The sequence below is a fragment of the Mytilus edulis genome, chromosome 6 (assembly GCF_963676685.1).
Source record: "Mytilus edulis chromosome 6, xbMytEdul2.2, whole genome shotgun sequence".
Classification (NCBI taxonomy): Eukaryota; Metazoa; Mollusca; class Bivalvia; order Mytilida; family Mytilidae; genus Mytilus; species Mytilus edulis.
This window is the reverse complement of record NC_092349.1, coordinates 1,107,822-1,125,108: the sequence shown is the minus strand read 5'-3', so window position 1 is coordinate 1,125,108 and position 17,287 is coordinate 1,107,822. Positions and strand designations below refer to the sequence as shown.

The 17,287-nt window shown below is 32.4% G+C and overlaps 1 protein-coding gene across 3 annotated transcripts in view; it reads left to right on the top strand.

Moving 5' to 3' along the window:
* Positions 1-12,126: 12,126 nt before the first annotated feature.
* LOC139526892 (retinol dehydrogenase 12-like) overlaps positions 12,127-17,287 on the top strand; it is a 47,782-nt gene continuing 42,621 nt past the window's right edge. Inside the window, exons 1-4 of one of the 3 annotated variants that reach the window (XM_071322041.1) lie at positions 12,144-12,292; positions 14,463-14,551; positions 15,450-15,477; positions 16,251-16,376. In XM_071322041.1, the coding sequence (XP_071178142.1) occupies positions 12,166-12,292; positions 14,463-14,551; positions 15,450-15,477; positions 16,251-16,376 (370 nt within the window). In that variant the 5' untranslated portion in view covers positions 12,144-12,165. Of the gene's footprint in view, positions 12,293-14,462; positions 14,580-15,449; positions 15,478-16,250; positions 16,377-17,287 lie in introns of all 3 variants that reach the window. The other 2 variants (XM_071322039.1, XM_071322042.1) reach the window with 2 other exon arrangements.

The window sequence follows — 17,287 nt, the reverse complement described above, 5'->3', positions numbered from 1 at the left end:
AAGATTTGAAGTCTAAAATTTTGTGAACTTTCAGCATTAATTATGTTAATAGTGAGTTTATGAAAAAATAAGCATTTGTAAACTTTAAACTGTTTCATCTGTAAGTTATTTTCACTACCAAAACATTGAAAATAAAAGTGGAAGGTAAACCAGCTTTAAAGAAAAGAAAATGTACAGAAACCAGTTATCAGTAAAACAATTCTAAACTGTTCAGAAACCAGTTATCAGTAAAACAATTCTAAACTGTTGTTTTGAAGAAACATATAAGTATACTTCAGAGTTAAGGATCTGCATACCCTTCCATAGCATTTGAGAATACCCTGCCCCTGTGTTTTTAGGGGGGTTCATGTTACTCAGACTTTACTTTTCTATGTTGAGAATACCCTGCCCCTGTGTTTTTAGGGGGGTTCATGTTACTCAGACTTTACTTTTCTATGTTGAGAATACCCTGCCCCTGTGTTTTTAGGGGGGTTCATGTTACTCAGACTTTACTTTTCTATGTTGTGTTTTGTATGCTCACTAGTCTGTGGTGTAGTGGTTAGTGCATCGGACTACTAACACAAAGGTTCCTGGTTCGATTCCCGTTTGGGATGAAAATTTCAGGAACTCAATTTTCGGTTCTCCCTTGACACCATCTGCGAGTATGGTCTTGAGGAAACGATGATAGTCTGTCGGAAGGGGACGATAAATGGCTGACCCGTGTTAAGAGAGAGCCATATCTCTTGCACGTTAAAGACACCCTTGTAGATTTCGAAAAAGAGTAGGCTAATGCCACTACAAGGCAGCACTTGCACCCGCAAAGTGGAAAGGGATTAATATAAGTTGCAAAACTTGTTTCCCAATCCACTATAAATAAATATGTTTAAACTAAAGTCTGTAATTTATCTCTTGGTTATTTTTCATATTTTGTCATGGCATTGTTATTTCTTTTCCAAATTACAAATTAGAATATCCCAATAGTATTAGTTGCCTCTCTCTTGTCCTACCTAAAGATATTACAGAATCTATAAATCTATAAAATGTTGGTACATGTACATGTACTTAGATATATAAATTAGGATATATATAGAAGACATAATAGGGCATTTTACACACATACTTATTTAACCATGCATTTTACACACATACTTATTTAACCATGCATTTAATTTTTACACAAATACTTATCTAACCATGGATGCATTTTACACAAATACGTATTTAACCATTTAACCATGACTCTTCTTTATACATAGATATACCAATGAGTAATAACAGTATTAACATATTTTGTTTACGCTGCAATACGAAATCAGTAGAATTTTAGAATGATAATTAGGCAATGTGGTATGATTGCCAATGAAGTTAAACTGTCCATCCTATAGCAATATAGCAAAGGATGTAGAGTTAAGCAAGTGTAGGTCATTTTATGCCTATGGTCCTCGACTATAAGCAACAAATTTATTCAAGATTTAAACTGATGTTAAAGATATATATACAGATTGTACCAACATCAGTGGCGGATCCAGGGGATGGGTTCCGGGGGTTGGAACCCCCTCTTTTTTTTGGCTGATCAATGCATTTGAATGGGGACATATAGTTGGAACCCCCCCTTTTTATCCTGGTTTGGGAATCCCCCCTTTTTAAAATGGTTGGATCCGCCCCTGAACATTTTGTGATGAGTCACCTGAAATGTTATAGCTTCCACTCATAAACTTGTGGATTGAATATTAAATTAAATGTCTGAAAAAATGTAGATTTTTTTCTTCATTTTTATTTGATTCTCTATATATCTAAAGGCTTATATCAAGTCAAAGTTGATGATTGAATTCAGTTGTCATAGTTGTTAAGCAAAACTGTCATTTATACAATAGTCATATACCAGAGTGAGTTTGAAGATATAGTATAAAGTTGAGGTTCATTGTTTGGTAAAATATACATTTTATTGTTTGTAAACATCAACTTTTTACTTAATATTCATGTTTATGATCATTTCTGTTGAAAATTGTGCATTCATCCCGACATTTTATTTGTATGAATAAATACATACTGTATTGTTTAGCAAGGACAGAAAATGAATGCAAGTGAAAAGTTATTTAATTGTCCAACTCACGAAATGTATGCTTCCACCTTAATGTTCTAAAATTATTAGTTTACTTGGTAAAGAACCTCAGTCTGTATAACATTGTGTATAATGAACATTAAATTATGTGACATTTTGGTTCAGGTTTTATTCTCTTAGGGAGCTACCATTTGATTTTTATGGGGGGGCTAGGATGAAATTTGAAAAAAATAGGCAGGACAGGAGTTTTGAGTAAAAAAAAAGTCAGGATGAGACACTTTGCCAAAAAAAAAAGGCAGGATGACAATTTAGGTAAAAAAAGTCAGGATAAACTAATAAAAAAAAAAGGCAGGACCGAATAGAGTGAAAAATAAAAATGCAGGACAGAGATTACAACTAAAAAAAAATGCAGGACAAAATTTTTCATCCTAGCCCCCCCATAAAAATCATATGGTAGCTCCCTTAATTGCCAAATTTTATAACAATTATGGTACTGTATGTTTTGTATGCTAATATTGTGCCCTACTTTTTGTGACATTTCTATTTTCAATTTATAGTTGGTTGCAATTGATTATTCATTCTTTAGTATCTATAATTTAGTCCTACAATGTTTGAGATTTTTTTTAGTTATTTAATATGCTTATAATAAACTTGTACATTAATGAGGAAAATTAAAAACAGGAAAAGTTCATAATATTTGAAGTTGAATATATCAGAAAATAAGACATGTGATATATATTACAGATAAACTGAAAAAAAAAACTAATTTTGTTTTGATCATTGTAATTTGTTAACCAAGATCATCTTGGATTCAACCTTAGTATTTATGGATTGAAAATGTGTTATGCCTTGAAATTTAGAAATTTTTTTTTCACATACTCTCAAAATCTCAAGTTGTTTTGGTCATTTAAAATGATATTAAGTTTAGATTCAAATTGTGTTGTAAATAGTGTTTTAACTTTTAAACTTTTTTGTTGAAGTAAAATCAAAAATCATTACTTAAACCATGTAAAAAATTGCAGAAAGATTGGTAGTAAAATAGTAAGAAAACTGAAATGCTCAAAGGTTGTGATATTGAAAATGTGATAAAATTTTGGTAAATTTTTTTTTTAATCTTTACAATAGAGTTATGTTTTGCCAAATAAAAATACACTGTTGTAATTTACTAACAATATTAACAGAAAAGGGGAAGATTATTTCCTCAAACTTATTGTACTGATCATAAATACATTATTTTCAGAAATAAACTGTTACCTTTTTCATTGTCTACGAAAAATTATTCCCTCCAGATCGTCTTTGTTAGAATGCTCAATTACATGTAAATCTTTTAGATTAGTTACCTATCTTCATGCTTGTTGAATTATATCAGTAAAACAACATTTAACTTTGTTATTTTAATTTAACAACTGTGCTTACCTTTTTCTAAACATGTAAATCGCTTTTTCAGAATCTGAAGGACTGTGGGTAATCTCATTGTTTGTACACCAAGATGAAAATAATGTTATGTCATTGGTTTAATTTCCATTGTGTAGTACAGTTTAAACCAATCAAAAAGGTTTGGTGTACGCTTTTGAAAATATTACCCATAATACATTAGTTTCTGAAACAGTGAATTGACAGATCCCCTACTACAACTTGTTATGACCCCCATCGAAACTTATACACAGCCTCTACAAATATGAAATTTATACACACTGCTAATTGCCACAAAACACAGACCAAGTTTGAATTTTTGTGGCGTCACTTTTTCTGATCAAGAGTTATCCCCCTTTACAAATGGAAACACTGCTGAAATTTTTGTTCCTTTTCTCTAACTCTAGTTTGCCTCAAACAAATGTTCTAGAAACTGATACACAATGCTTATACCACAAAACACAGACCAAGGTTGAATTTGGTGGCGTCACTTTTAGTGTTCTAGAGTTATCCCCCTTTACCATGTTTACAAATGGAAACATTGCTGAAATTTTTGTTTCTGTCTTCTAACTTCGGTTTGCCTCCATTGAATGTTATGAAACTAATGCACAATGTTTATAACCACAAAACACAAATCAAGGTTAAATTTTTGTTGGCGTCACTGTTACTTTTCTAGAGTTATTCCCCTTTACAAATACATAAAATAATGAATATTTCATTTCCATTCTGTAGCTTAAGTTTGCCTCAACTTATACAATTAATGTTCTATTGGCGAGCACAGTTAAGTAGTCATACCGACACAGTATCCAGACTTGTACCTGGCTGTTGTTGACATACTAATATTTGTATAATCCAAAGGCTTGCTGAATATTTTAAGGAGGGACTACACTCCACATGTACCAAGCTCCACTGTGGTCGGATTGAAATGACAAAACCTGCTTGAACAAAAGGGTAAGCTGATCAAACGCTTCTACTGTGAAAATATTTTTTCTGAATTTTAACATTTGAAATAAAAGTAACAGTTTGTGAATTTCTTTGGGTTGCAGAGAAGCTCTTGTGCCATTTTTGTACTTTAAATGTGTTGAGTTGGTGAAGGTAAAACTTTTGTGGACTTGAAATATATATAACACAAATATATGCCTTTTGTATTGTAATTTATTGTTAATTTTCAAGAACAAAATGTCTAGTATTTAATTTACTTGGTACATGTTCATTCTTCCATTTAATAAAAGTGTTCAGTGTCTGGTATGTATTGAATATTTCAACTCAAACATGTTTTAGACTAAGTATACACATCACTTCATTATATATACTAATTACAGAAAAGAACAATGCCAAGAATACAGTTATCAAGCATAGTTACAGAATAGCCACTATTTTTGAAAGACAAAGAAAAAAATTAAAGAATAGAAAAATGAATGAACGACCCTTATTCATACCCTCATATATATTACACACAATACATCGTAGGTCTGACAATTTATTAATCTAATTTTACAATGTTATAAATTATCAAAATTGCAACCGTTTAAATTATTTACATGTCCAGTTGTCGAATTTTCAAATGTCATTACAATTATATATAGATTACAAATGTATAATCGATGGTCTAAATGGGGTTTACAGAATACAGAACAATGAAATAATACTTCAGAAAATGGCAAAAACAAATAGAGGATGGGGAAACTAGACAGACAAAAAATTAAGGATGGGAAAACCAGGCAAGAAAAAGATTAAAGGATTAAAAAAATAAACACATAAAAAAGGATGGTAAAACTAGACACAAAAAGATAAAGCATGGGGAAAAAAACACGCAAATAATAAAAGATAGGAAAAATAAAACACGCAAAAAATAAAAGATGGGGAAAAAACAAAACAAACAAAACAACGGATATAAAACAATTGGGTGCTAAAATATAAAGAATATAGAATAACGAAAAAAAGATCTATTTAGAATAGAGAAACCATAACCTAGAAAATAAGAATACATAAAGAACCCCATCAAGACCCTCGTATGATAGCTCAGTAACCATAATTGTCAATTCAATCTGAGTTATAGAACATTTCATCCGTAGGTGTAAGATAAAAAAAAATGTACGGATTTTCTGTGAAATTTAGAAGTCATTCCCGGAGAATTAATTTTTAAATCGTTCTGCGTCATGCTACATCACGATTTGTTTTAAGAATTCATTGCCGGTGATGTCGTATTGATATACCTAGATACTTTAAAGAAAAACGGAAAACGCTGAGGGACTAACTCATTTAAGTTATCAATATAGTTTTATGACATGAACGTATGAAGTTTAATGAAGAATGAATTACCTTAAAATATGAAGGATAGCAATCAATGAACATTCGATAATTCTTAATATATCCATGGGGATAGTGTTGTGGAAGTAGGATGTCGTTAAAAAGGATTTTATTATTAATTTTACTTAGAACAACAATAATAACAGCAGTTTATTAACCTGTCTACAAATTTGAGTACGGAATAGAAACCAGGAACTTGCATTCTACAAAAATAAGCCGCTCATCGGCATCAATATGTCTGACATCGAAGAATTTGATGATGATACCGGTTTCCTGGGTAATGAAACTGAAGTCCTTAATTTAACGTGTGGACCTACTGGATATATGTTCCGCATGCGCTCTTACAAACCTTGGGTGTTTCACACGGGATCAGTTATAACAATTATCATTATAATATTCAATAGTATGGTTGTAAGAGCCTTCAGACAGAAAGGGCTGTTGTCTCCGGCAACAGCGCCACTCATTATGTTAGCAATTTGTGATATATTGGCTTCCATATTCATGTTTTACCCGAATGAACTTAGTTTTGTGTTTGACGTGTTCCACTTCGACGAAAGCCGAGAAACTGAAGTTTTCCTACAAATAAACAGAGTAAAATATCCGTTCTGTATATTTTCGGAAATATCGTACTTTCTAGCTCACGCGTTTCATAGTTCTTCTCTTTTTGTGACGTCATTAGTTGCTGTGCAAAAAGCAATCGTAATTCATTTTCCAATATGGAGTAAAATCTACATAATGAAAATTAAGAGATCCTTCATTAGCTGTTTTGTGTTGATTTTATTATCATTTATTCTAAATATTTCCCTCGTGTTATATACCGTATACCCATCGCAAGATAAACAATGGTGCTGCCGTGAAAATAATTTTGTAAAAGTTTGGAATTCAAGTGGGCACAAACAGGTCCTCTTAGTTTTCTACATGGTATGTTTTACAATGCTAGTTACATCATCAGTATATATAGCATTCAGTTTAACATGTAAGCGTCGAAAAAAACACGACAACAGAGTAATAAGAACAAGACACCATAGATCAGCCATGATTGTATTGATGGTAGCAGGGTTTTGTTTGATAATAGAACTTATTCCGTTTTCCTGTCGGTCTAGTGCTCGATTGAAACAACTGTGCTCCACCGGCATTCACCAATTTGAGCTATTGATTCTACAGTTTGGGTTCGCAGCAAACTTCTTGATTTATATTATAATGAGTAAAAACCTTCGTTCTAGGATTATATTTTGCCTTAAACGCAACGAAGAACATGAAACACAGCCACGTGTCGAGTTTACAAGTATGACAAGTATTAATAATACAACTTTACTTGCTGTTGGAAATGGCAGCAATAGTAATTCTATCAACTGTACTAAATAAGTCTATATGTAAGCGAATATGATCAATTATAACAAAACCGTAGTAATAATCATAAATTTCATGATTTTTGAATTCTAATTAAATATATTTCAATATAATTTTTAATTATTTTTTGGAAACAAATTGTATTCTTATACTATTTGAAATAATATCATATTGTATTCTATGTTCTGATTATGGTCCATGTGGAAGTGTTGATATTTGTTTCGCTATACATGAATTAAAAAGGCGAGATTGTCATCAACAAATTAAAATTAAGAAAATTGGGTATGATGACTATGATCACATTATACCAGAGAAGAAACTTACAATACAACAAGCTAAAAATATATATGAGATGCATGCAGCAACTAAACGACAACAACTGCATTACAGGCTCCTAATATGGGAACATCACCTACAGAATGATATTTGGTATGTAACCAATGCATATCAAATCTTTTTATTGGTATAAAATCCAAAACCATTGGATTGTTACCAAGACAACATGACAATATTTACAAACATAACAATATTTACAAACATATACAATATTTATTTTTAAGCAACATTCATATAATATAAATATCTCATATATATAAATATTTTGTATAAACATTTTGCTCGCTGGAGATAATATATAGGCCCTTATTGATCATGTTTCATTGACTTTGAAATTGTTGCATGGTCTACAATAGTTAAAATTATGATTATTCAATGGCACTATGTTTATGTACCCTTCTGTAGCCATTTTTGTACGAACTTTTCAAACTTCAATTGTATCAAAACTACAGATATAATGAATAATAGAGATAGGCCATTTTGTATATATTCCAAGGGGAAACTTAATGCAAAGCATTATTTTTTACTGTTCCATTGCATTTAATAGAAAAAGAGGACTTTGTGGCAAATAAATCAAGATTTTTATAGAAAATCCACAGCCTTTATCCTTGTATTCTCATATTTGGCAATTTGATGACTGATATATATAGGATTATTGCATGCAGTGCTAGCATTGATTTCCTTAAAACAAGATTATAAATGTAGTTATTGGTTAAGACAAGTATAAATATGGCCAAAATCAAGTACACATTTTAGGAAGCGCTCGACTTTAGTGACTCAGCACGAGGTGTGTTCGGAATTTACAGGTTACTTAGAACTTTTTGTAAAAAATAAACACTAGCACATCATAGAAAATCAAGTGAGTAATTTATGTTTCAAATATGATAACAAAAATCTCTGTATTAACGGCTGTGCACGTGGATTTTCTATAAAAATCTTGATTTATTTGCCACAAAGTCCTCTTTTTCTATCAAATGCAATGAAACAGTAAAAAATAATGCTTTCCATCAAGTGTCCCTTTTGAACATGTACTAAATGGCCTATCTCTATTATTAATTATATCTTTAGTTTTGATACAATTGAGGTTTGAAAAATTCGTACAAAAATGGCTACAGAAGGGTACATAAACCTTAAACAAGCATTCACATTTCTAATTTCCATAGAAGTTATTTGGCCCTGCACCTCAGGCATGGCTTATTGACCTCATTTGGATGTTTTGCATTGTTTACATATAATTTTGACTATTGCTATTTTAATTTCAATATTCGTATTATATCATCAGAATGACAATTAAAACGCAAAGCACATATATCTGTTTCAATACTTTATAGTTACGATATAACCCCTGGAATAACACATAATTTCTGCAATGTAAAGTGTGTCATCTGATTCCATCGTCGCGCATTGTCGCATACATGATCATGTTAGGCCACGACAAAGGAAAAGCAGGACTTTTTGCCATTTTGTGACAGTTCAGAACGAGGCCTTACACACAACTTGTCATCAACGAACCAGTTTTTCCATATGTTTTAAGCGGCAGGAGTCACGTAAGACAAATCACGTGGTTAACTTTAAATTATCTGCCTAGATCATTCGTCTCAACTCGGCCGATTCCGTACCCTCATCATAGAAGGAGAGTAGCGGATTCTACCGAGGATTGCCGAATGCTGCCTAGATAAACAAATACCACGTGACCAAACACCGACGTTCTTATGAGATAATCGATAATAGCTAGTCATTGGGTTAAGAAATGTTTTCATCTTTTTTAATTATTCAGAAATAAGACCGTTTATAGTTTTCTCGTTTAAATTGTTTTACATTGTCATTTCGGGGCCTGTTATAGCTGATTATGGAATAATGGTCAAACAGTGCAGAACAACGAGCTTCAAATATAAAGAATATGACACAAAAATAAAGAAGGAGAGAATAATGGGTAGGTAATATAAAAAGAGAAGGGAAATGAACAATATAATGATTTAAAAGTAATAGTAAGAGTGATGGCTGAGAATAAAATTATTTGAAAGATCCCCATTCAGACCCTCATGATTGATACTGTCGTAATAGCAAATGGTCTTATTTAGCGAATGTCTCGTGCATGAAAGATAGCCGTGTTTCCGTGTGTGTGACATTTTAATGTTGTGTTTCTGTTTTGTCGCAGTTCTTTTATATTTGATGCGTTTCCCTCAGTTTTAGTTTGTAACTCGGATTTGTTTTTTTTCTCTATAGATTTATGAATTTCGAACAGCGGTATACTAGTGTTGCCTTCATTTATTTTTTTGGTGAACCACATATTTTGTTTTAGGTTTTTAAAAAATAGTAACAAACTTGTCAACTAAGATGTCTAAGCTCCCACGCGACATATCAGAAAAAGGAGCGATGAGAGATCGGTTTTTAATTAGATTGATAGCAATACAAAGTTCACTATAAGACTGTTAGCTCGAACTGTCCCGTTTGTGGCATGTGCGTATATTGATTGACAAGGATTTCCGTTTTTTTTCCCCCACTGGTCAGTGGTTTAATCCAGGTAGTCCAGTTCCCTCCACCAATTACAGCTGACCGCCACGATAAAGCCAAAAGTGCTGAAAGTGGCGTTTAACACTAATAATGAATCAATCAAAGTTTTAACCTGATGGTGAACACGTGGCATGGCGAAAAGCACGTGACATTTAGGAGCAAGAGCAGAAAAAAATGCTCGGCTCGAAATCGCAATACGTGCCCAGCTATATATCTGCGTTGACGAGTTTGCTAGCACATTACAAATCCAGATCTATGTTGGTCAGTGTAAAATATTAAAAATAGGATTAATGTCAATATATACACATTGTCGTACTGAATAGACATATCATAGGTGGCACCACTAAACAATTTACCACCATTTGTGTACCATAGGCACTTGGGGACAGGACAATTGTTTGCCTGCCCTCCCCCTTTTTTCCAAAACCCATTAATTTTTTTTCCAATAATTTCAATTATTTTCGCGTTTTCTTCCTGTATTTTACGAAATACAATATAAATATACTTCAAATAACTGGTATTTGCTATTTACTATCAATTCCAAGTTTACTATCCACAACGGTCAGTGATATAGCTCATCCATGACCTGTCTTGTCCAGTTCCCATGTACCTATGGTCTTGTCGGTTGATCAATCAATGTAAAATTATAAATAATTCATTGAACTATATCCTCAAGCCTCTATAATAGATATAAAGTACTAGTTATTGTACTCGTGCGTATTTAAAGTTGTTTTATCTCTGAATCTGGCAAATTCGGAAGTACAGTGTAACCGGTTTAAAGAAACCACTTAAGGGAGGTCAGAAAAATAGTCTAATATTACTCTATTTTCTTCAACTTCGTACTTTATTTGGCCTTTTCAACTTTTTTGGTCACTGATGAGTTTTTTGTAGACGAAACGCGCGTTTGGCGTAATTTTTTTTTTAATCCTGGTTACTATGATGAGTTTACTTAAAATACAGGTTACATCATAATGAAATGCATTAGTGAGATATAATTACCTAAAATTATTGATCTTTTTACACAGATGTTTACCTAATACAGACAGTCGTTGTTTAGGAGGTCGGACTGTAAGATCAAATTTCCATAAATCTGAAGGGCCGGATATTTCGGTAAAAAAGTTGTAAAATATGTACATGTAAAAAATGTGAATTAACATGCTTATTATACATTCAATGTAAAAAGAAAATTGATGCAATTGAGTATCTGTGTGGGGTTTAAATTAAATGATTAGAAAATAATGGGCCCAAAATCAAAGAACAAATAAGAAAGGTAAAAAAAAATGGTTATAATAAAAAACAAAAGTTATCAGGGTGCAAAAATTTATAGAAAAGAGCAAATAAAATAGCCAAGTTATATATAGAATAGAGAAAAAAAAACATATAGATTTAACCAAAACATAAAAAAAATAGAGATACCTATATATATATAGGACAAAATTTAATCCGGACCCTGATAATTTAATTGTCCTTTGGGATTTTTTTTAATGTATTTTGAAAGATTTACGATAACCTTTAAATTTGCATACTATATACAACATATATGACATGCACATCGTTCAAGCAATTTCGTACGACTGTCAAATGCACAATCATGTGTTTATGACAATTTTTTAAACAGAAAACCAAATGTGCCTGATTTAGACTTCAAAATTGAACGATTGCTAATTGAACATGTTTATCTCACTTTTGTACAATACATATATTAAAATTATAATTTAAGAAATTATTCATTATTTTTTGGTATCAATAAATCGATTTTTTAATTAAAAAAAAAATGGATATCATAATCAGAAAACAAGAGGGGATAGGAGGGTCCTGATCCCGAAATCCCGGGCTTAAAAACACGAAATTCCGAGGTCCCGAATTTAAATAACTTTTGGAATCCCAAATCCCGAAACTCTAAAAAAAAAAAAAAGAAAAAAAAATCCCCTAAAAGACCCCCCCCCCCCCCCAACCCCCCCTCCTTAAACAAGGAACAATGACACGGCGCTTTGTGCTTTTAGGTCCATTTATATAATCTCTTAAACTCAACATAAAAAAAAACCCCATTGTATTCATTTTACATATTTACGGTCAATGTGTGTTTTTCTTTTCAAAGTTGTCGCTATCCTATTTTTAGAATGGTTATTGATTGTAAACATATTTTGACCGGATTTGTTTTTATATTATAAACTTTAAAATAAATAGTAGGTTTGGCAAACATGGTGATTTATCTTTGGATTATTTTCACTTTCGTTTTATTAGTTTTGACTCTTAAGTATTATTTTGGAACGACAAGATGGTGTAAAAGTACCGTAACGTTAAATGGAAGAACTGTTTTAATAACAGGTGATTCAATCGAACATTTTTGTTTACAGCTTGTGGTACGGTAGGCCGTAAGGATCATAATTATATATTTTCAGTCATTGGTCATGTCAGTGACTTCTTGGAAGATCTTGTAAGGATATGTGTTTCGCCTAGATATACATACTAGATGATAAAATAGAATAAATGATAATACTATTACGAGTAGTAGTACTAATAAAAATAATAATACAGATTATCATTATGATAGTAATTGTATGTAGCATGCAGTACTATACAAATATAAATAGCAAATAGTAGATTAAATTCAATTTAATAAATACGAATTTAATATGGTAAAGTTCGAAAACAGAGGGAAGACAGATGTTGACACAAACAAAATAGCTGCTTATTGATTTTTTTAAACGTCCAGTGGCAAATATTTCATGCATTTTCATGACAAAAACAATTAAATTCAGTAAATGGGTTCTGCAAAGCTGGCGATCATGGTGAAATTTAAGGCGAGGTTTTAAGTGTCACTAGAGGGTATGTTGGATAAGGATAGAAATTATTATACATTCAAACAGGTCACCGTTGCTACAATAGTTCCTAAACATGAACTTAAAGAGAACATGTGTTTTTCCGCACACGAGGAACCTGGCTACAGGTCCTGATTTATGGCCAAATAAAAAAGTATGTGTGTTTACTTTACCCCTACCTACCCTAAATTAATTGGTATCCCCTACCCTAAAGTTGATTTGCGATTTTTGATTACGCACTGTTAAAGTCATAATGATGCTCCCATAGACTCGATGTAAAAATGAAAAAAATCCCTACCTACCCTGTTTTTTTTAGCATGTGACAATAAGCACACATACTTTTTTGTTTGGCCTAATACATATAATACATTCCGCTCAGACACACGAATGCCCCGAAATTAGAACGAGATGTGTTGCCAGGTGGTAGATGTCCAGTCCAGGCATGACCATATTTTATACATACTCCTGTTTATAATTATTTGTTTCTAAAAACGGTCAATTTCAAATATTAGTTTATAACCATAGACGATCATAGACTGTTGCTGTACATTAACGATATAGTTGAGGAAGTTTGGAATTTTTGTCAGATTTTCGGAATCCTCTGGTTTTATCCATTTGAATGCCTTAGAAAATTTGCCAATTGACCCCCATTTTTCGTTTTATAAATCTTTTACATGTATCATTATAAGCCATCTGTAAAGTCTTATAAACTCGTTATTATTTTTTTAATCATTTTTAAGCACCTAAACTTGTCAATGGTAAAGCTATAAAAAATCAATAGAGAGCACATTTTCACGCCAAATTTTAAATGGCTTATATCTCGAAACAAGCACATTGACCTATAAATTATTTTTGCTCTTTTGGTTCCTTTATTAATTCCCTATCAATATATATATACTAGTGTTATACAAAGCTTGCTATTTTGAAACTGAGTAGCGAACTTCCTCAAATAACCGGCGAATTTTATAATCCGAAATTTTGAAATTCGACGATTCATTTTGTAATTTAACCATCGAGATCAATTGATCCAATGATCCATAAATAACAATTTGAGAATCTGTTTTTGTAATGATTATAAAATAATTTACTTTTATTTTAAACAAAAATCCCCTCCGAGTGCAATCATTATTACTGATTTCTGCGTCATGCAGTTTACGAAATAGATGCGCTGTAAAACAAACAGTTTTGACGAAGAACATTGAATTTATGAAATATACGTTTATATGTTACAGAAAACAACTAGAACCAATTTATGAGATCAAACTATTGCCGCTTAAAAAAGGTTGCTTTTTAGTTGTAAATTTTTCTAAAACATGTTAATTAACACATTCCGATTCATCCTGAGAGCTGATAAAGGTTATAAACTATTAACTTGGCCAAATATCTACTGAAATTATCGACATTAATTACATTATTTTTAAAATTAGTTCAGAAACGGTTAAATTGCTCTAAACAATGACAAATGTGAATGTAATGCCACAAAAACAATCGAAGCGTTTAATTATATTAATACGTTGATCAGACGTTGATTAGTAATTCACTAAATCTTTTATGGTCATGATGGTGATCAGTTTCAAACCTGTTAATAATGTTTCTTAATCTAAACCTACTTTTTCGCCAGCCTCTGTGCAAGCTGTAGGAGAGGCTTCAATAATCAAAAGTATCATTTTTCCCAGGTGGCAATATTGGTATAGGCAAAGCTACTGCAATTGATTTAGCGAACCGAGGAGCAAGAGTGATCATAGCCAGCAGGAACAAGGAAAAAGCAATACAAACCATCAAAGAGATAAACGGTAAGAGGCCGGATGTGTTAGAAAGGCAATACAAGCCATTAAAGAGATTAAAGGTAAGGGGCCCGGTGTGTTAGAAAGGCGTACAAACCATTAAAGAGATTAACGGCAAGGGACCGGGTGTGTTAGAAAGGCAACAAAAACCATTAAAGAGATTAACGGTAAGGGACCGTGTATGTTTATAGAAAGGCAATACAAACCATTAAAGAGATTTACGGTAAGGGGCCCGGTGTGTTAGAAAGGCATACAAACTATTAAAGAGATTAAAGTAAGGGGCCGGGTGTGTTAGAAAGGCAATACAAACCATTAAAGAGATTAACGGCAAGGGACCGGATGTGTTAGAAAGGCAATAAAAACCATTAAAGAGATTTACGGTAAGGGGCCCGGTGTGTTAGAAAGGCATACAAACCATTAAAGAGATTAACGGTAAGGGACCGGGTGTGTTAGAAAGGCAACACAAACCATTAAAGAGATTAACGGTAAAGGACCGGGTATGTTAGAAAGGCAATACAAACCATTTAAGAGATTTACGGTAAGGGGCCCGGTGTGTTAGAAAGGCATACAAACCATGAAAGAGATTAACGGTAAGGGACCGGGTATGTTAGAAAGGCAATACAAACCATTAAAGAGATTTACGGTAAGGGGCCAGGTGTGTTAGAAAGGCATACAAACCATTAAAGAGATTAACGGTAAGGGACCGGGTGTGTTAGAAAGGCAATACACACTATTAAAGAGATAAACGGTAAGGGGCCGGGTGTGTTAGAAAGGCCATACAAACCATTAAAGAGATAAACGGTAAGGGGCCGGGTGTGTTAGAGAGGCAATACAAACTATTAAAGAGATTAACGGTAAGGGGCCGGGTGTGTTAGAAAGGCAATACAAACCATTAAAGAGATTAACGGTAAGGGGCCGTGTGTGTTAGAAAGGCAATACGAACCATTAAAGAGATTAACGGTAAGGGACCGTGTATGTTAGAAAGGCAATACAAACCATTAAAGAGATTTACGGTAAGGGGTCTGTTTATTTCTCATCGCTTTTGGTATCGTTTATATGATAATATTGGAGCACCCACATTTTCCAATGTGTCCTTGAAACCAAACACAAAGAACTATCTTAATTTTTTTAAGAATACTGTGAATTGTTTTGTTTATTTTATCTCGATCATTGAACGACAGGTTCTATTTTATGCCAACGTTTTTATTCTATTCCAAAATCTTCCACGTTCTGAGTAAAAAAAAATAACGTTCGCTTTTGTTCTGCAATATTAAAGAGTACAAAAGGTAATGAGATGCATGCTATGCATGTCAACAAAACAGCAAAAAACCGGTATAAATTACCAAAAAGACCACAGTCACTTGTCTCAAAAAAAAATCCAATATGTTATATTATAGGAATTTAAAAAAGTTCCTGTGCAAATGACATAATATATGGTGTTGGGCTAGGAATAATTAAATGTGATATATATATTTTTAAGATGATTCGAAATTGGACATATATTTGAATAAAATTGGGGAGGCATATAAACCTTATTAAAAAAAAAACAAAAAAAACGATAGACACGCTTTTTATCTACAAGAGATTCATCAGAGAGGTCACATAAGGTACGAGGCTGAAGAGCATTGAATAAGTCTTGATTTTCATTATATTCTTGTTTACTAATTTATCTTTTTACAGACAAAACCGGAAACGATAATGTACGTTTCATGTACTTAGATCTTATGGATTTGGAGGTTGTCAGACAATTTGCAGAACAATTTTTAAATGAAGAAAAAAGACTTGACATCCTCATTAATAATTCAGGTATCAATTGATTGGATATACATATATAATTAACGCAATTCAATTGTTCAACAGAGACTATCACGTGTATATTCCTCATACATCTATAACAAATGACAACATGCGAATGAAAATATAACTCGAGTGTAAGAAACACTGTTGGGCTTTAATAATTATTTGTAATAGCCTATCAGTTTCATTGTAGTAGCTTTGCTCTAAATGTTACCAGTTTTAACCGGAATTTAAGATTTATGCCATTTACACATGTAAATCTGACTTAGAGCCAACAGGTCTTTACTCCTACTTGTAAATGCTGCATGCTCAGCATAGCAATTATAAGTAGCATAAAACCGAAACCTTCCTACATATTCAATGTTTAAAGACGTTATTCGGTCTGTGATGGATATTTGTTTCATGACAGTCAAACCACATCCTTATATTTATATCAACCTTGACACATTATTTTAAGTTTTCAAGCCAGAAAAATATAATCCTGTGGTTGTCGTTGGTTGAGCACTGTCTGGCGTAATTTATTTTGGTATGTTTAGTCCCCTACCGACGACGGCGTCGAAGGGGACTTTAGGTTTGCACTCCGTCAATCTGTCTTTCTGTCAGTCCGGCAAATCAGTTTTCCAGACTATTTTTCTTCGTGCTTGAAGATATTGATTTGATATTTTGTTTATTGTTTTATCATGACAAGTTACAGGTCAAGTTTAATTTTCACGATTTTAGCTTCTCTTTGTTCAGTTAAAGCCCTTTCTCTAGATTTTTTCTTTTTATGAAATACTTATTAATTAGTAGATTTCTGTTCAAAGGGAAATAACTTATTTTTTAAGATATTTAAAAGACAAAATGACATTTTGGATTTTTTTCCTTTTTCTTTGATAAATTGTTTGAATAATTTAGTGGTAGGTTTGTTTGTCATTGAAGAT